Source organism: Garra rufa, chromosome 19 (assembly GCF_049309525.1).
Source record: "Garra rufa chromosome 19, GarRuf1.0, whole genome shotgun sequence".
Lineage (NCBI taxonomy): Eukaryota > Metazoa > Chordata > Actinopteri > Cypriniformes > Cyprinidae > Garra > Garra rufa.
The window spans coordinates 35,436,164-35,458,323 of record NC_133379.1 but is presented as its reverse complement, the minus strand read 5'-3'; the positions used below and the strand labels follow the sequence as shown (position 1 = coordinate 35,458,323).

The 22,160-nt window shown below is 29.7% G+C and overlaps 1 protein-coding gene across 1 annotated transcript; it reads right to left on the bottom strand.

Annotated features, from left to right (window-relative positions):
* Positions 1 to 1,930: 1,930 nt before the first annotated feature.
* Positions 1,931 to 18,353, bottom strand: wdr41 (WD repeat domain 41). Its single transcript, XM_073824816.1, has 13 exons — positions 17,860 to 18,353; positions 15,448 to 15,563; positions 14,726 to 14,774; positions 13,080 to 13,208; positions 12,938 to 13,000; positions 12,685 to 12,796; positions 11,307 to 11,369; positions 10,989 to 11,090; positions 10,704 to 10,888; positions 8,950 to 9,071; positions 8,775 to 8,860; positions 5,677 to 5,813; positions 1,931 to 2,477 (listed from the first exon to the last, which is right to left on the bottom strand). The coding sequence occupies exons 1-13, from the start codon at positions 17,905 to 17,907 to the stop codon at positions 2,337 to 2,339; spliced, it is 1,353 nt and encodes a 450-aa protein (XP_073680917.1). The 5' UTR covers positions 17,908 to 18,353; the 3' UTR covers positions 1,931 to 2,336.
* Between the last annotated feature and the right edge of the window lie 3,807 nt (positions 18,354 to 22,160).

Here is a 22,160-nt window from a genome sequence, read left to right as displayed (position 1 = left end):
CTTAAGTCACCATTTTTCAGCATATATATATATATATATATATATAATTTTTTTTTGCAATAAAAATAAAATGAGGGAAGAGTCAAAGTTATTTTTTATTTGAAATCATAATGTTGCCATAAATGCTGTTTGAGAGCCAGAACATTGAATTAGAGAAGGTTAGTGTTTATAGTTATCTTATAGTTTCACCTTTATGTTCACATTTTAATATATTCAATTTCATCTTATTGTAGATTTACATTTACAGGTGGCAGAAATGCTCAGGCTCATGGGAAGTGCATCAGTACATTGTTTAAATCTACTGAAGTATAAAAAAAATCCTTTGTGTAATAATTGATCAGTCCATAGTTAAATTTGTGAATCTTTCTAACGCGCCATCTGTCACATGATCAAAGGGCTCCCTTATTAGCATACCATGATGACCTCACAACGCCATCATCATCGCCGGGGGCGGGTCTTGAGATTGGATTAGCGAGCCTGAACTGAATCGATGGGTGCAGATTTTGTGCCAATTACTGTATTTTTGAAGTACGGGGAATGAACGCTAGCATCATCCCTCGCGCAAATGTACATAAACTATTTTTTATTGAACAAAAACATCACTGAAAGTAAAAAATGGTCACGCTATTTACCAGGTTTGTTTCGTCAAAAGGTTTTATTTTATTGTATTGTCGGTTGTACAAAAAAAGATTCAGTGTTGCATCAAATGTCTGATTGCTTTGTTTACTTCTGTTCGATTCTGTCTCTGCATCTGCTGTCGTTTGGAGACGCCACTCCAACACTGAAACCTTTGTGTTTGTGAGACACACACACGAGAAATTAAACATTTGCAATAAAGTGATTTTGATCAAATTTACATGGACACAACAAGCTTTGAGCAGTTTTTTAATCAGGTTTGTGAAAGACATACACAAGCATACATTCAAGAGTCACATTGATAACACTTTACTAGGTTTCATTTGTTAACATTAGTTAACTATTTTATATATATATAAAAATCTAAACAGTATACAATATATAGTCTGTTTAGATTTTTATATATGTAAAACAAAAGTATATTATGTGTATATATATATATATATATATATATATATATATACATAATATACTTGTGAATTATAAACTAAAACAAAATAAAACAAAAGTATGTTATGTTTATTTTATTTTGTTTAGTTTTATTTTATTTTTATATTGTTATATATATGTTTACAAAATTAATATACAAAAAAAAAACGAATATACATGTGATGTATGAAGTTTTTTTTTGGATTGTTTATATATATATATATATATATATATATATATATATACTAAAAGACTACAAAAAAATTATACATACAGGATATTGTTTGTATTTTTGTTTATTTGTGTATATATATATATATATATATAAACATGTTTAAAAAGCAAAAATATACAAAAAAACAACACAAAGTTATTTTATTTTTTCCAATGTCTATATATTTTTATATTATCATTATATATATATATATATATATATATATATATATATATAAATGATAATATACAATATATATTTATTACATTTTTTTTATTTTAATACATCAAATTAAATAAAAATGAAAAAAATTTGGACAACTACCTGAAAAAAATGCATTAAAAAAATCAGATAACGATTTTTTTTTTACAATGTTAGTTTTAGTTTTTACAGGATATTGTTTGTATTTTTGTTTATTTGTGTGTGTGTGTGTATATATATATATAAACAAACATGTTTAAAAAGCAAAAATATACAAAAAAAAAAACAACAGTTATTTTATTTTTTCCAATGTCTATATATTTTTATATTATCATTATATATATATATATATATATATATATAAATAAATGATAATATACAATATATATTTATTACATTTCTTTTATTTTAATACATCAAATTAAATAAAAATGAAAAAAATTTGGACAACTACCTGAAAAAAATGCATTCAAAAAATCAGATAACGATTTTTTTTACAATGTTAGTTTTAGTTAGCGATGATAATAAACATACTTTGAACAAACAAAAAACTGTATTTATAGCAAATGAAACTTTATTCTAAAGTGTTGTCATTGCACTTTAAAAAATTCAGTTTTAAAATGACATAAAAACAGTAATCACAATATATACATACAGATGTTTACTAAAACACACTGATTTCATAAAACCATCAAATTAAAATCACAACATCATAAGCATTTGATCATACCGAAACAATAACGTTAAAACACTGATGTAACAGCTTTGCAGATGGTTAGTAAGGCAAAGAAAGGCGTTTGTATGTAAAACAACCTGAAACCAGAGCCACGGGAGACATTTTGAGCTCATGATCAGATCACAGTTCCTGGTTTTCCTCGAGTTTCTGGAAGACGGCCAGACTGCGGAGCTGAGACTGTAACTCTCCATCCTTCCAGACGATGAGCAGGTGATCGGTGGAGCAGGTGACCAGACCCTTCTCCCTAAAGCTCAGAAACATCTGCAACGCAACACACATTCAATGAGTCCTCCTTTATTTACACTGTTGTTTTTTAATGTAGTCATTAGTCAACATAACACTGAAGAAAGAAAGAATGATGCCTCAGTAGACTATCAGTCACACGTGACTCTCTGGGAGCTGAAACTTGACCTTAGCATTACTGGAGCTGATCTCTAACAGCGACAGGAACTACAGCATTCTTACACTTTATACACACAACTAATAATAGAAGTGCAGGTCATTAGATGATGTCTCTGTTCCCATCTTTTCCTGTCCTCCACCCCTCTCTTCCTGTCTTTTTTCAGTTAAAAAGCTACTGTATGTAGCTGCTTTGCCACAACAAACATTTTATTGTAAGAAAAAGCATTCGTATAATATTCAATATAATATATTAAAAGCTGTGACCCCGGACCACAAAACCAGTCATAAGGGTCACTTATTTATGACCGGTTTTGTGGTCATAAGGGTCAATTTCGAGATTTTTCAGATTTTTCATAATCTAAAAGTTGAATAAATAAGATTTCCATTGATGTATGGTTTGTTAGGACAGGACAATATTTGGCCGAGAAACAATTATTTGAAAATCTGCAATCTGAGGGGTGCAAAAACATCAAAATATTGAGAAAATCATCTTTAAAGTTGTAGGAAATTTACAAAATATCTTCAACAAAAAGCATTCATAAAATATTCTATATAATATATAAAAAGCTTTGACCCTGGACCACAAAACCAGTCATAAGGGTCACATTTTTACGACTGGTTTTGTGGTCATAAGGGTCAATTTTGACATTTTTCATAATCTAAAAGTTGAATAAATAAACTTTCCATTGATGTATGGTTTGTAAGGATAGGACAATATTTGGTCGAGATACAATTTGAAAATCTGCAATCTGAGGGTGCAAAACAATCTAAATATTGAGAAAATCATCTTTAAAGTTGTAGGAAATTTACAAAATATCTTCAAGAAAAAGCATTCATATAATATTCTACATAAATATATAAAAAGCTGTGACCCTGAACCACAAAACCAGTCATAAGGGTCACTTTTTTATGACTGGTTCTGTGGTCATAAAGGTCAATTTCAAGATTTTTCAGATTTTTCATAATCTAAAAGTTGAATAAATAAAATGTCCACTGATGTAAGGTTTGTAAGGATAGGACAATATTTGGCCAAGATACAACTATTTGCAAATCTGCAATGTGAGGGTGCAAAAACATCAAAATATTGAGAAAATCGTCTTTAAAGTTGTCCAAATGAAGTTCTTAGCAATGCATATTATTAGTCAAAATTTAAGTTTTGATATATTTACAGTAGGAAATTTACAAAATATCTTCACGGAACATGATCTTTACTTAATATCCTAATGATTTTTGGCATCAAAGAAAAATCGATCATTTCGACCCATACAATGTATTCTTGGCTATTGCTACAAATATACCCTGGTTTTGTGGTCCAGGGTCACATATTACAAAATATAATATTAAAAAGTTTACAAATCTCTTTTAAAAACGTTGTCCAATAGCGACACCAGCAGGTTAAGTTACAGCGGGAGTCCTCCTATCTTCATCGCGATATGATTGGCTATGACTGATTGTGATCGGCTGTGATTGGTTTATTTGACAAATCCCGCCTCTTTTGTTCTTTGCGTTCAACATCAGTCTGAATGAAAAATATATAACGTCGTTAATGGGAAGACTAGTTCAAAAAAGTAAGTAAACAACTCATATATTTAAATATAACCACTTTGTAAAGTCAAAATAAGCCTTAAAATGGCATGTAAACATATTCTGTGGGGTTTTTTAGTGAGAAATCAACTTACAGCAAATAAATTTAAAGCAAATATCCACATCTGTGAACAATATTGACCCAGCTTTGATGACTAATGATCCGAAATTCTCAAAAATAGTTAAAAGCTAACTATTAAAAGCAATAGCTAAGGTTCACAAATAAAATATATTGTTTAGACACTGTATACACTACCAGTCAATAGTTTTTGGACAGTAAGATTTTTAATTTTCTTTAAAGAAGCATCTTCTGCTCACCAAGCCTGCATTTATGTGATCCAAAATACAGCAAAAACAGTAAAATTATGAAATATTTTTACTATTTACAATAACTGTTTTCTATTTGAATATATTTTAAAATGTAATTTATTCCTGTGATTTAAAAGCTGATTTTTTTAGCATCATTACTCCAGTCACATGATCCTTCAGAAATTATTCTAATATTTAGATTTGCTGCTCAAAAAACATTTATTATTATTGCTATTATGTTCAAAACAGCTTAGAATTTCAGATTTCTTTGATGAACACAAAGTTCAGAAGAACCGCATATCATCACTTTTGATAAATTAAAAGCATCCTTGCTAAATAAAAGTATTAATTTCTATCATTTTTGAATGCTATAGTGTATAATGTTACAAAAGCTATTTATTTCAGATAAAAGCTGGTCTTTGCATCCTACTATACATCAAAGAATCCTGAAAAAAAAAAATGTACTCAACTTTTAAATATTGACAATAATAATAATAATAAAATGCTTCTTGAACGAACCAGAAATCAGCAAATCAGAATATTAGAATGATTTCTGAAGGATCATGCGACTGGAGTAATGATGCTGAAAATTCAGCTTTGAAATCACAGGAATAAATTACATTTTAAAAATGTATTTAAATAGAAAGCGGTTATTTCAAATAGCAAAAATATGTTACTGTTTTTGCAGTACTTCGGATCAAATAAATACAGGCTTGGTGAGCAGAAGAGACTTCTTCAAAAAAACATTCAAAATCTTACTGTTCAAAATCTTTTGACTGGTAGTGCATGCCTAAAAGATGACAGAAATTTGATATGCATGTCTAAATCACACAGAGAAAAGCCATAATAAAACTCTCTGAAGCTGATTGAAAACATGCAATATGACTCACTTATAATGCTAACGTAATGCTAAAACAGAGCACATGTCAGATGATCAATGCGTAAGTTGACTTGTATGTAGATCACATCCTTCACTCTGTCAGAAACTTTAATTAAACTGCAGGTCCGAACGATTCTCTACTTCATCCAGGATCAATGTCTCCTAATAACACATTGTTTCGACACACAAAATCGAAAGCTTTCATCTAAAACTAGCTCATGAAACTAGGTCGAGAAAAACAGTGAATAGCACTAGGGTTTATGTCACATGACCCATATAACGTACCTGCACAGCTCCAGAGTGACCAATCAGATCGCCGATCAGCTCCAGCGAGCGCAGACCAGGGACTTCTGGGATTTTCTTTGCAGGAGGGCCTGTATGCTTACTGGATCTGCCAAAAGTGCCAAACATCCCAAAAAACCCTGAAAGAGAAAGCGGACTAATCACATAAACCACCCCAAAAAATAATGCATTAAACTAATGACCATTTCAAATAAAATAATGATTTATTTCTGCTGTAAAAGAAAGTTATAAATTACTCCAATGAGAGTCTGTTAGACATATTTATTTTAATTAATTAATTCAAAGTGTGACAAATCAACAAACAAACTATTTCTAAAGACATTATTTGTATTTTTGAAGGATCGTGTGACACTGAAGACTGGAGTAATGATGCTGAAAATTCAGATTTGCATCACAGAAATAAATGATATTTTAAAATAGATTCAAAGAGAAAATATTTTTTAAATTGTAATAATATTTTACTGCTTTTACTATATTTTTGATCAAATATATGCAGCCTTGATGAGCAGAAGAGCATAAAGCATTTTAACAACATTAAAATAAAAAAATAATAAAACACTTAAAAAGTCTTGCAGACACTAAACAGTGTATATACACTAACTAAAAAATATTATAATATTAAATGTAAGTTATAAATTACTTAAAAGCCTGTGGCACATTATAAATGCTTATTTCAATTAACTAAAAATATCACAAATCAACAAACAATTTGGGATCAGTACTTATTTTTTTATTTTTTTAAGAAATTAATATTTTTATTAACCAATGGTTTCTGAAGAATCCATGTGACAGTGAAGACTGGAGTAATGAGGGTGAAAATTCAGATTTGCATCACAGAAATAAATGATATTTTAAAATAGATTCAAAGAGAAAATATTTTTTAAATTGTAATAATATTTTACTGCTTTTACTATATTTTTGATCAAATATATGCAGCCTTGATGAGTAGAGGACTTATTTTAACAACATTAAAAAATAATAATAATAAGTAAACACTTAAAAAGTCTTGCAGACACTAAACAGTGTATATACACTAACTAAAAAATATTATAATATTAAATGTAAGTTATAAATTACTTAAAAGCCTGTGGCACATTATAAATGCTTATTTCAATTAACTAAAAATATCACAAATCAACAAACAATTTGGGATCAGTACGTTTTTTTTTTTTTTTTTTTAAGAAATTAATATTTTTATTAACCAATGGTTTCTGAAGAATCCATGTGACAGTGAAGACTGGAGTAATGATGCTGAAAATTCAGCTTTGCATCACAGAAATAAATTACATTTTAAAATATATTTAAATAGAAAACGGTTATTTAAAATTGTAAGAATATTTCACAATTTTACTGGTTTTACTGTATTTTTGATCAAATAAATGCAGCCTTGAGCAGAAGACTTATTTTAACAACATTAAAATAAAATAATAATAATAAGTAAACATTAAAAAGTCTTTCAGACACTAAACACTGTATATACACTAACTAAACAATATTACAATATTAAATGTAATTCATAAATTACTTAAAAGAGAGCCTGTTGCACATTGTAAATGCTTATTTTAATTAACTAAAAATATCACAAATAAACAAACAACTTGGAATCAGTAAGATTTTTTTAAAGAAATTCATATTTTTATCAATCAAGGATTTCTGAGGGATCATGTGACACTGAAGACTGGAGTAATGATGCTGAAAATTCAGCTTTGCGTCACAGAAATAAATTACATTTTAAAATATATTGAAAATAGAAAATGGTTATTTAAAATGGTAATAATATTTTAAAATTTTACTGTTTTTACTGTATTTTTGAGCAAAAAAAAAAAGCCTTGATGTGGCTAAGACTAATAAGTAAACACTAAAAAGTCTTGCAGACACTAAACACAGTATATACACTAACTAAATAATATTTTAATAATAAATGTAAGTCATAAATTACTTAAATGAGAGCCTGTCACACATTTTAAATGCTTATTTCAATTAACTAAAAATATGACAAATAAACAATTTGGGATCAGTAAGATTTTTTTAAAGAAATTATATTTTTATTAACCAAGGGTTTCTGAAGAATCAAGTCACAGTGAAGACTGGAGTAATGATGCTGAAAATTCAGCTTTGCATCGCAGAAATAAATTACATTTTAAAATATATTCAAATAAAAAAATAGTTTTCTGAAATTGTAATAATATTTCACAATGTTACTGTTTTTACTGTATTTTTGAGCAAACAAATGCAGCCTTGATGAGCAGAAGACTTTTAACAACATTAAATAAAAATAATAATAAGTAAAGACTTGCAGAGACTAAACACTGTATATACACTAACTAAAAATTATTATAATATTAAATGTAAGTCATAAATTACTTAAATGAGACTGTCACACATTCGAAATGCTTATTTTAATTAACTAAAAAGAAGAATCATGTCATAGTGAAGTAATGATGCTGAAAATTCAGCTCTGCATCAGAAATACATTACATTTTAAAATATATTCAAATAGAAAATAGTTTGTTGAAATTGTAATAACATTTCAGAATTTGACTGATTTTACTGTATTTTTGATCAAATAAATGGAGCCTTGATGAGCAGAAGACTTCTTTTAACAACATTAAAATAAAAAAAAACTCTAAACACTAACTAAAAAATATTATAATATTAAATGAATTTTTACATTATATAAACATAAGCAAGGAATAAAATGATAAATATATTACGACTTATGCTATTTGTATTAATTAATATAAACAGCGGTCGTATTATGGGCACATGAGAACAATCCCATGTTGTTTTTCACCTACTCAAATATTAATGGTAGTTTTGGACATCATTTAGGAAATGATTTTACAGCTGGACTGAACCACACACACATCCTCTGCACAGGATGGCAGAATAAATGATGATTTGGCAACATTTGGATCAATTTCAGAATTTCAGAGGACAAGAATGAGGGAAGGAAGGATGTGGCTTGTGATGGAAAGAGGAAACGGCGAGAAGGTATTTGAAAGACAAAACGGATGGATGGAAAGAACAGAGGCTGAAACGAGGTGTTTGTGCTGTGGAAGGGGGCGTGTCCTGCTCACCTGAGGAGGCGGGTTCTGCAGGCAGGGGGAGGTCCTGTAACTCCCACATCCTCACGCTACCGTCTTCAGAGCACGACATCAAGCGCCTAACAAACAGACAAACACAGACCACTTTGCTTTTGCTTAATTCAGATGCTTCACAAAGAGTTTTGGAGGAATTATTGTGGTTTCATACCCGTCCTCATGCAGCATTGTGTGTAAGACATTGGAATCGTGGGCCATCTTCCTGTACGCCACCACACTCTTCATTAGCACGTTATAAACATACAGACCACTGCCTACAGCCGCCACTATATACTAAGAGAGAGATTGAACTGTGTAAGAACAACATGCATGATTGAATTATCATATCATTCATAGCATACACTACTACTAAAAGTTTTTGAACAGTAAGATTTTTGGGTTTTGAAGAAGTCTCTATTGCTCTGCATTTATTTGATCCAAGATACAGCGAAAGCAGTAAAATTGTGAAATATTTTTACTATTTAAAATAACTACTTTCTATTTGAATGTATTTTAAAATGAAATTTATTTCTGTGATCAAAGCTGAATTTTCAGCATCATTACTTCATTCTTCAGTGTCACATGATCCTTCAGAAATCAATCTAATATGCTGATTTGCTGTTCAAGAAACATTTATTATTATTATTATTATTAATATTTAAAACAGTTGAGGACTTTCAGGATTTTTTGATGAATAGAAAGATCCAAAGATCAGCATTTATCTGAAATAAAAATCATTATAAACTATATCATTTTTTGTGGAAAGAAATTAATACATTTATTTTTCAAGGATGCTTTTGATCAAAAGTGATAGAAATCTTTTGTGACATTAAAAATGTCTTTATTTCAGATAAATGCTGTTCTTCTGAACTTTCTATTCATCAAAGAAACCTGAACAATTCTACTCAGCTGTTTTCAACATCATAATAAACGGTTCTTGAGCAGCAAATCAGAATATTAGAATGATTTCTGAAGGATCATGTGACTGGAGTAATGATGCTAAAAATTTTGAAATGACAGGAATAAATTACATTTTAAAATATATTCACATAGACATTTTAGATAGTAAAAATATTTTAGAATTTACTGTTTTTGCTTTACATTGGGTCAAAAAAAATGGAGGCTTGGTGAGCAGAAGAGACTTAAAAAAACATTTAAAAAATCTTGACTGGTAGTATATTCACTAGCAGCCAGAAGTGTAAAATAATTATGATTTTTTTTTTTTTTTTTTTTTTTTTTGAAAGAAAAAAAAAAATATGCCCACAGAGGCATTGACAAAAATGCAGCAAAAACTGTAATATTGTGAAATATTATTACAATTTAAAATAGCTGTTTTCAATTTGAATATATTTTAAAATTAAATGTATTTCTGTGATGCAAAGCTGAATTTTCAGCATCATTACTCCAGTCTTCAGTATTACGATTTTTCAGAAATCATTCTAATATGCCGATTTGCTGCTGAAAAAAAAAGTCTATTATTATCATTGTTGAAAACAGTTTTGCATTTAATATTTTTATAGAAACTGAATTGAATGAAGATTAAAAAAGCAGTTATTTAAAATAAACATGTGTTGTAATATTATAAATGTTTCTCCTGTCACTTTTGATTAATTAATGCATCCTTGTTAAATAAAAGTATTATTAATTTAAAAATACCCCAGAATTTTGAATGGATGTGTGTTAAAGTTTTTCTCAAAAATATGAAAGAAATGGTTTTCAACATTTACAATAATATTAACAAATCAGCATATTATAATGATTTCTAAAGAATCCTGTAACACTGAAGACTGGTGTAATGATGCTGAAAATTTTGCTTTGCACCACAAGAATCAATTACATTTTAAAATATATTTACAAAGCAGTTATTTCAAATTGTAATAATATTTCACAAAAAAATGCAGCATAAACGGAAGATCAGTTTCATACCTCTCCATCTGAGCTCATGTGTTGAATGGATCTCTCAATCTGCTTTTGGTGAGTCAGTTTGACCTCTGATTGGCTGTCTCCCGCTGGCTCCTCCCACAGAATATGCTCATAAGCCTGGATCGTCCAATCCACTGAATCCCAGACGATGAGCTCACCGATATGAGAGCCGCTCGCAAACAAGTCACCTGAGATGAACAACAGCCAACACTAAACACAACAATACTCAACATGATGCAAAATGTTTTCAATGTGTAAATGAGGATTGACTGCCACCAAATTTCTTACCGTTGATGTTGATGAGAGAATGGATGGTGTCTTGATGGTCAGCCAGATGACGCATGGCCATAACCGCAATCTCTGATCCAGACAGGTTCAACTTAAATATGACTGAAACATAAGAAAACATAAGAGATCTTTCTTTTAATTACAAGCAAACTTGCTTGCAAAAGCTACAAAATGAAAGTCACTTAGAGGATTTTTTAACTGAACAAGCTCTGAAATTAAGATTTATGAAGATTCATGTCAGCTTTTGTTAGACTAGTGAGTGCAAATCTTTTCATATTTGTTGAAAATGGCATTATGCAAAAAATATTTTTCATTTACCAATTTCTTTATCCATGGCAGCTGCAATGAAGTTCTTCGGTAACTCCACCATGGCTGAGATTCCTTCAGAATAAAGCAGAAGATTTACTAGAATATATTTAATATCAAAATTTTGAGGTCAGTATGATTTTGTTTTTCAAAGAAATTATTAGTTTTATTCATTAAGGATGCATTACATTGATCAAAATGACAGTGAAGACATGTATAATGTTACAACAGATTTCTATTTCAAATAAATGCTTTCCATTCATCACATAATGTTTTTACCATAATAATAAAAAAAAAGTTTCTTGAGCAGCAAATCAGCATAGAATTGATTTTTGAAGGATTACACTGAAGAAAATTCACTATTGCTTCACAGAAATAAATTACATTTGAAAATATATTCACATAGAAACTATTTATTTTAAATTGTCATAATATTTCACAATTTTACTGTTTTTACTGCATTTTTTAACAAATAAATACAGCTTTAATGAGCAGAAGAGACTCTGACAGTAGTTTGATGTTGCAGAAATGACACGCCGCTACTTTAAGTTTATAAAACTATTATTAACATGCATTGTACTGATGTTATCGTGTGTTCTGTAGTCTGTTTCTGGTTTTGGACAAATGTTTCTTTGTTGCATACACTACCAGTCAAAAGTTTTTTTAAGTTTTTTAAAGAAGTCTCTTCTGCTCACCAAGCCTGCATTTATTTGATACAAGGTACAGTAAAAACAGTCAAATTGAAATATTTGTACTACTTAAAATAACAATTATTTGTGTGATTTCAAAGCTGAATTTTAGCATCATTACTCCGGTCACATGATCCTTCAAAAATCATTCTAATATTCTAATTTGCTGCTCAAAAAACTTGTACTATTTTTATTGTTATTGTTATATATAACAATAACAATATACTGACTCCAAGCTGTGTAAGCTAGTGTATAATTATACAAAAGCTTTTTATTTCAGATAAATCCTGACCTTTGGATCTTTCTATTCATCAAACAATCTTGAAAAAAGTACTCAACTGTTTTTACTATGGATAATAATAATAAAAAAAAAAATGCAAATCAGCATATTAAAAAGATTTCTAAAGGATCATGTGACACTAAAGACTGGATTAATGATGCTGAAAATCTAGCTTTGATCACAGGAATAAATTACATTTTAAAATATATTCAAATAGAAAACAGTTATTTGAAATAGTACAAATATTTTTTTAATTTACTGTTTTTGCTGTCCTTTTATCAAATAAATGCAGGCTTGGTGAGCAGAAGGGACCTTTTTAAAAAACAAAAAAATCTTCCTGTTCAAAAACCTTTGACTGGTAGTGTATGCTCAGCACGAACATCATTTGTGTATTTATCCGTTTGGGTTTTGTATCGTGTACCTGCATCGCTATGATGAACTGTTTTACACTTCAGCTCAAAGTCTCTGTTCCAAACACACAGTTCATTCCCTCCCGAGAGCCACACGTCCAAACGATCCAACACCAGCAAACACTGAAAAACAGACACATCTGTCAGCTTACAAACACATAATACACCCTGAAAGAGGAACAGACCTGCTTCCACACACAATCCAAACTGGGTTTGCACACTGAAACAGGAACATACTGTATGAAGCTATAGCACATACTGTACCTTCACTGAGGACTGGAGATCAGATATATTCTGCACTCGGTTTCCTGAATCTGGATCCCATAACTGCTGTAGAATTAAGGATGAGGGTCAACACTAAAAACACACACACACACACTTCAGCAGGAGTTTGTGTAAAGGATACACTGAGTGTGCGGTCAGATGATGCTGTGATGAGCGCGGTGTGTGTGTTTCTTCCTCTGATGAAGGTGTATGATGTCATTGCCGTGATCTGCCGCGTGTGACCGCGCAACTCAAACAAACAGTCTCCAGTCTGAAACACACAAACACACACACATAAACAAACGCAGTTGATTTTGCATTTATATTGAGCGTTGGGGGTCACACAGTAAATGTAATATAGCAAAAAAGCAGTGGATGATTATAATTTACATTTTTAATTGTATTAATGTTATTATTTATAGTATTAAACTATTTAATGAACTATATAATACAATCTGTTTTAAAATATATGACATTTTTAAATAAAATGAAGCATACAATTTTTTTGTATCAAGTGTACAGTATTTATGAAACTATATTTTTCATACATTTTGAGGCATTTCCCCCTCAAAAATACTCAAAACACATACACACACACAAAAAATAACATAAATCTTTCAATGTGTACTTATATATGTATGTTATACGTACTTTAGATGTTTCATAAAATAGTTCAAAAATAGAACATTAATGTAAATTAATAAAATTATATACATACTATATATTTTATATAATTTTACATATTTATAAACTACTTCAAATATATAGAACATTAGTGTAAATAAAATTATACATTATACATATATTATAAAATAAAAATACCTCATAAAGCAGAGTTTATTGCTTTATATTACTAATATACTGTGTACATAAAATTGTATAATAATATATATATTTTATTTTTATTTTTTTTTCAACATATAAAACATAACATACTTTAAAGCACTATGTATTTTCCTATATTTATACTATATTGTGAAAATAAAATTATATATACACATACACACATATTTATACACATATTAAAGCATTCTATATTTCTTTTTCTATAATTATAATATATTGTGTACATAAAATTATGTAGTTCAGTACATACAATATATATAAAATACTATATAAATACTATAAATATATATAAAAATATACTTTTATATATTATAACATATTAAAAAAAAACAATTTTTTCTATATTTATAATATATTGTGTAAAAAATTTTATATATATATATATATATATATATATATATATACTTTATAAATATATATAATATATATACAAATAAAAGAACACTTTGAGCTCACATTTCATATGAAAAATGTATAGACATTAATATATTTATAAAAGTATTTAAATATATAGAACACTAGCGTAAATAAATAAAATGAAATATTATACAATTATACACAAATTAGTAAGCAAAAACACTACAAATACCTTATAAAGCATAATATAATTATTATATAATATATATATATATATATATATATATATATATATATATATATATATATATATATAATGTATTATATTTATAATATAATGAGGATATTTTTTATTATTATTATTATTATATATAAAATATTGCATAAACCATTACCATTACAGAATACTTTTGAGCACTGTGGAGTCTCAATGCAAAAAAAAGTTTTTTTTCCTGATTTTATTTCATTTTTATTAATAGCAATATGACATAATATGAAGACTGCCACTAGACAGAATTCTGACCTATATTATGTATTTACCAAATCATTAGCATATGATCAGCATATTCATCAAGTTCCGCTCACCTCAACATTCCAAACGAGCACCTGGGCATCATCACCTGCAGACGCAAACCTGCCAATCACAAAACACACACACGTCATATTGCTTTCCTTCCATTAACTAGTTTAACAGTTAAATTAAAGAAAACCACAAAGCGCAAAATATAACATCGCCTGCACTATGACAGATCTTAACAAACAGAACGATTCTGAAGTGACCTTTGACCTCAAGCTGAAAAACGAATAGTCCGCAGGAAGAACAGCAGAATGAAACTATGATAAAGGGATGAGATACAGGAAGTACAGAAGGGATCAGAGAAGAGAAACAAGACTCGGGACTCTAAAAGCAATCAGCGATGTTCTGCACACTGACCTCACCTGAAACTCTCCTCCAGTGCGGAGATCATCAGGAGCGGCCAGCCGTAACACACACACACAGACACACACACACACACGCTTCCAAACGCTCTTCTCCATCACTTCAATCAAAATAAGCCCCGCACATGCGCGTTTGTATATACATGAGCTTTACAGTGCAGATGCTTTCATGCAGACGCGGTTAATACGGACAGGCCCAGATCTGATGGACACTATCAAGTGGATGTCGAAGTGCACACACACGGCAAACTCCCGAAAGCTGTGATGATTAAGCTCTTGTCACGCTCTGTAAGTTTGCTTTTGGAGAGGATCTGGCTCGGTCTTAGCTGTCAATCACTGGTCAGAGGCAGGAGAAGAGGATTGCTTACCTTAAGTCATCAATCTGCACCAGAAATCGAACAATGTCAAAGTGTCCTTTCAGCACCTGCATCTCCGTGAAACAGTTTTTGGGCTGTTCCTCCCCAATGAACAGCGCCGCGCTCTTCTGCCCACGGAGAGAATATAATAGACAAACGAATCATTGCTTCAATCTAGCTCAGAATGTGCTGAAATGACTGCTGTTTGCTCGACTGCGTCGGCCTGTCTCTCTGATACATGTACCGCACTCCGCCAACTATAAGACCCAGTCTTTAGGAGAACTGGACACTGAAATCAACTTCTCGTCTTCTGTTTATTGGTAAATAATGGCGAGAAAATGGATGCGGCTCATGCCACACAGCTGGAGCTTTTTTGACTTTTAAAATGCATGGCTGATATCAGCTTTGAATATGTCTTATTACAGGCTTATTACTCCTTAACAAAAATACAACTTTCAGTTTAAATGCTGTTTTTGTCTTGTTTTGGCCAGGGTTATTGTCCCTAACTAAAACTATAATTAAAAAAAAAATTATATATTTTTTAAAATGTATTTTATTTTATTACATGTAATTACCAATGCAACATTTCGCATTTTCGTTTGAAGTACTAAAACTGTAAGTCTTATTTTTTTTATTTAATTTAATTTCATTTATTTTATATTATTTTATTTTATTACAAGTTGCCAATGCAATAGTACTAAAACTGTAACTCTTATTTTATTTTTTCTATTTTTTTATTTTATTTTATTTTTTCAGGTAGCTGCCAATACAACATTTCTCATTTTCGTTTGAAGTACTAAAACCTAAATTTTATTTTATAACAGGTAGTTGCCAGTGCAACATTTTTTCATTTTCGTTTAAAGTACTAAAACTGTAACTTTTTTATTTAATTTTATTTCAGCTAGTTGCCAGTACAATATTTCTCTTTTTCATTTGAAGAACAAAAACTAAAACTATAACTTTTGCTTTATTTTATTTCAATTACTTTAGTTGCCAATGCGATATTTCCCATTTTCATTTGAAGTACTAAAACAAAAACTTTTATTTATTTTTTTTTTTATTTCAGAAAGTTGCCAATGCGATATTTCTCATTTTAGTTTAAAGTACTAAAACTTTTATTTTAGTTTAGTTTATTACAGGTAGTTGCCAATGCAACAATTCTCATTTTTGTTTGAAGTACTAAAACTGTAACTCTTATTTTATTTTTTCTATTTATTTTATTTTATTTTATTTTTATTTATTTATTTATTTATTTTTAGGTAGCTGCCAATACAACATTTCCCATTTCCGTTTGAAGTACTAAAACCTAAATTTTATTTTATTTTATTACAGGTAGTTGGCAATGCAACATTTCTCATTTAAAGTGCTAAAACTGTAACTCTTATTTTATTTTATTTTAGGTAGCTGACAATACAATATTTCTCATTTTCATTTGCAGAACTATAACCTTTTTATTATTTTATTTTATTTTATTTTATCTTATTTTATCTTATTACCGATACCAGCGACCAATGCAACATTTTTCATTTTCTTTTGAAGTACTAAAACTTTGAGCTTTTTAAAATTTATTTATTTTATTTCAGCTAGTTGCCAGTACAATATTTATAATTTTCATTTAAAGAACTATAACTTTATTTTTATTTTTTTCAGGTAGTTGCCAATGTAATATTTCTCATTTTTGTTTAAAGAACTAAAACTATAACGTTATTTTATTTATTTATTTATTTTATTAATTACTATTTTATTTTATTTTATTTTATTTAGTTGCCAATGCAATATTTCTCATTTTTGTATGAAGTACTAAAACTAAAACTTTTGTTTTATTTAATTTTATTTCAGGTAGTTGCCAATGTAACATCTCCCATTTTCGTTTGAAGCACTAAAACTATTAAGTGATTTGATTTGAGGTAGCTGCCAGTGCAGCATTTCTCATTTTCATTTGAAGTATTTAAAATAAAACTTAATTTTTAATCAATTTTATTTTATTTCATTACAGATAGTTGCCAATAAAACATTTTTCTTTTCTTTTTTTCCTCAAGTACTATAACTAAAACAAATATATATTATTAAAACATGTCTGTATAGTTTTGTTGTTGTGGTTGTTTTAGTTATAGTAACTAATGTATAACTAATTGTTAATATAACTAATTTAATAATGTAATAATATAATAATGTTTTAATAATACATAACAATTAGTAATAAAAACGACACAAACAAAAACAAAATTTATAAAATATATATAAAAATAAATTCTAATTTAAAATAGGAACAAAAACTGTATTATATCAACCATACTAAAATAAAGTACATATATAAAAATACATTTCATTTGTTTGTCTTTAATGTTTCATATAAAAATATATAGAGAGACAAAGAAATACGATTATATGGAGTTTTTTTTTTTTTTTGTGACCTGTACTCACCTCCACTGTTCCCTGCGCCTCCCGACCTCCCAGAATCCACCGCAGCATGTTGGTCTTTATAAAAACCTCCTGAATTTACATGCAAACGAATGAATTTTGTGTTCAAATAAATCACCAGACAAATCAGTGTAGCTGCATGTTGCGAAACCGGCTGACAGAGACGCGCGGTGTGTTCTGTTGATATTCCTGATGTGAGGAGTTTTTATTAAAACACTAAATCAGACAACTGAAGCTCTATAGGAATGTATTTCTATCGGTCACACACCGAAACATTGTAGCAAGATTTGATTGACAGAACGCGTCACTCGTCTCGTCTGATACAATGTATCAGTTCCGCACCGGTTTTGCTTTGAATCTAAAAACACTTCAGTCAGGCCGAATAAACGAGTCAGTTGACCGTCGATAATCGGAAACGTTCATATAAAATCATTTCTCCATGAGTATTTTCGGACAAATTTGTCTATATCTATGACAGCCTCATATCAGCTGCTCACTACAAACATCAGCGAACTCATGTGACTAGCTACGGAAGCTTCTAGGGGACACACGTGACCCACAGTGTTTTCGAAGTAAAAAAAAACACCAAAGGTCCACAGTTTGTATCTCATTGCAGGTTGGTTTGTTGGTTATATACATATATATATAATTAAAGAAATAAATAATAAATCATACTTATAAATTGTACATAATAAATTTATTACATATATAATAAATTATATATAATGTAGTTATTTAATATAATAAATAAAAATATTTAATGATATATATAAATTATAAATTAATACATTTTAATAAATTACATATATAATAAATACTACATAAATTATTTTATACACACACACACACACACACACACACACACACACATATATATATATATATATATATATATATATATACTCAATTATAATACATTTTAATAACATATATAGAGAGAGCGATTACAATACATTATATATATATGCATTTATTTATAAGAAATAATTAATAACATAATATATATAATATAATAAATTATATATAATGTAGTTATTTAATATAATAAATAAAAATAATTAATGATATATATAAATTAGAAATAATTAATAAATTTTAATAAAAATACATATACACTAAATAATACATAAATTATAGGTATACTATACACACACACATAAATACTAAATTATAATAAATTGCAATAACTTATATATATATATATAGAGAGAGAGATACATATATATATATATATATGCATTTATTTATGATAATAAAAATTTTAGATAACAAATAAATTATATATATAAATATAATAATAAATTATCTATATTAATAAATTATACATATAAATTATAAATAATACATTTTAATAAAAACAGAATTGGGGTGGTGAAAAAAATCGGGGTGGTGAAAAAAAATTAAGGGTGGGTAGAAAAAAAATCGGGGTGGTAGTATAAAGAAATACAGTCAATTTTCGTTCAAGGCACAGCTCTGGGACATATATATATATATATATATATATATATATATATATATATATATATATATATACACATATAATGTATTTATTTTATATTAAGTATATAATAAATTAATTATATATATATATATATATACATATATATATATATATCACATTATATATATATATATATATCACATTATATATAATTATATAATGTGTGTGTGTGTGTGTGTGTGTGTGTGTGTGTGTGTGTATATATATATATATATATATATATATATATATATAATAAATAATAAAAATTATATTAATATAATAATGCATATGTACATATATTATAGATATTATTGCTGCTATTGTATATAAAAACAATTTGTAATACCATGTGAATTTTTTTCTAAGAAAATTTCTATTTTTTATATAATTTTGAATGCCACCGCTAGATGTCAGTGTATACCAACTCGAAAAACCTTTTGAGGCCGTACATGCCTGTAATACTGAGATACTAACGAGGTTATCCACAGCTTCAGGGATTCAATCCACTATATTCAATCACTAATGTCTGTGATCTCCTCCCAAATGTATTATTCACACGCATGAACCCAACGGTATAAAGGTAACCGTATGGCATGGCATCTACTGAATAATCAAGTAAACAGACTAAAGCAACACTTTTAAGCCTTTTCTCTGTCTACATTCTCCCTCAGGTCTTCAAAAGAGTGAGAGTGATGGACTCTGTGTGTGAATGCTGAGTAATTATTTGAGGATTACCATCACCTCACCTTACAGAGATGTGGCCCCTCTCAAAATCCCACAGGGCCCTTGTGACCCACACACACACACACACACACACACACACAGATAAGCGAATCGTGTGTGTTCTCAGATAGAGACGAGTGTGTGAGCGAGTGTGACCTTCATGCTGAGCTCTAGCGTTGATTTCTGATTTAGTGTCAATCCGCTGCGCTTGTCATGCCAGGCGAGGTGCTTTCCACAAGGTAATAGAAAAACTCAAGGGCAGAGAGAGAGGGGAGGGTAGCAGGAGATGGAGGGAGATGTAACTATCTGAACAAGGTGCAAAGAAACAACAGAACAGTCCAAATATGAGAGAAATTAAAGTAAGGATGGAGAGAAATGTTGACTATTAAAAGTTCCTGAAGATAATGAAATTGTTCCAAGACAGCAAAAATGTTACCATTTTAAGAAAAAATATTTTTATTAGAATAATACTAGCAATATTTTACATAAATGGATGAATAATAATTGTAAAAACGTGAATACCAGTCATCATTCAGTATGCATATAGATGTTATTAAGAAGATCAACTAAAGACGATAACTATAACGAAAAGATAGAATAGATAACACATAGAGGAACCAATCACTTTCAGAACTATTAGCTGATGAACAACTATAACATTAAAGGGATAGTTCACCCAAAAATGAAAATTTGATGTTTATCTGCTTACCCCCAGGGCATCCAAGATGTGGGGGACTTTGTTTCCTCAGCAGAACACAAACAAAGATTTTTAACGAAAACCGATGCAGTCTGCCAGCCAAATAATTTGAGTGGATGGGCACCAAACCTCTAAAAGTAAACAAAAACATGCACAACGAAATCCAAATTACACCCTGTGACTCGTGACGATACATTGATGTCCTAAGACACGAAACGATCAGTTTTTGTGAGAAACTGAACAGTATTTATATCATTTTTTACCTTTGTTACACAGCCACGTCCATCTGTCATGAGCACGAGTTCATCTTCCGGCTCGTGACATGTGTAGCGTAAAATACGCAAATGTCAGAAGCGATCTGTCGCATGTATACAACACTCACTGTTTACATAGAGAATAGAGATTGTGTGTATAGCGGCTATTCAAAATGGTAATTACTTGCGATTATCCTGATTGTTTAAACCGATTTAAAGCTAAAAGATTACGTTTGCTTGCGCAAACTCATCCGGAACTTTTCACTGATTTCCCCTTCCGGCGTTTGCGTATTCTACGCCAGAGCGCGTTCACATGTCACGAGCCGGATGATGAGCTCGTGCTCATGACAGATGGACGTGGCTGTGTATCAAAGGTAAAAAATTATATAAATACTGTTCAGTTTCTCACAAAAACTGATCGTTTTGTGTCTTAGGACATCAATGTGTCGTCACGCGCCACAGGGTGTAATTTGGATTTGTCTGTGCATGTTTTTGTTTACTTTTAATGGTTTGGTGCCCATCCACCTCCATTATATGGGTGGCAGCCTGCAACAGTTTGAGTTAAAAATCTTCGTTTGTGTTCTTCTGAAAAAACAAAGTCACCTACATCTTTGATATCCTGGGGGTAAGCAGACAAACATCAAATTTTCATTTTTGGGTGAACTATACCTTTAAGAGCCAATCAGAATCCACCTGAATAAACAGTGCCAGTATTTAAAGTGACAGACCACAAAGAATTAGAATCTAATGCATTTCTTCTGATCATCCTTGAGATGGTTCTACACCTTCATTTGAGTCCAGCTGTGTTTGATTATACTGATTGGACTTAATTAGGAAAGCCACACACCTGTCTATAAGACCTTACAGCTCACAGTGCATGTCAGAGCAAATGAGAATCATGAGGTCAAAGGAACTGCCTGAAGAGCTCAGAGACAGAATTGTGGCAAGGCACAGATCTGGCCAAGGTTACAAAAAAATTCTACTGCACATAAGGTTCCTAAGAACACAGTGGCCTCCATAATCCTTGACTGGAAGACGTTTGGGACGACCAGAACCCTTCCTAGAGCTGGCCATCCAGCCAAACTGAGCTATCGGGGTAGAAGAGCCTTGGTGAGAGAGGTGAAGAAGAACCCAAAGATCACTGTGG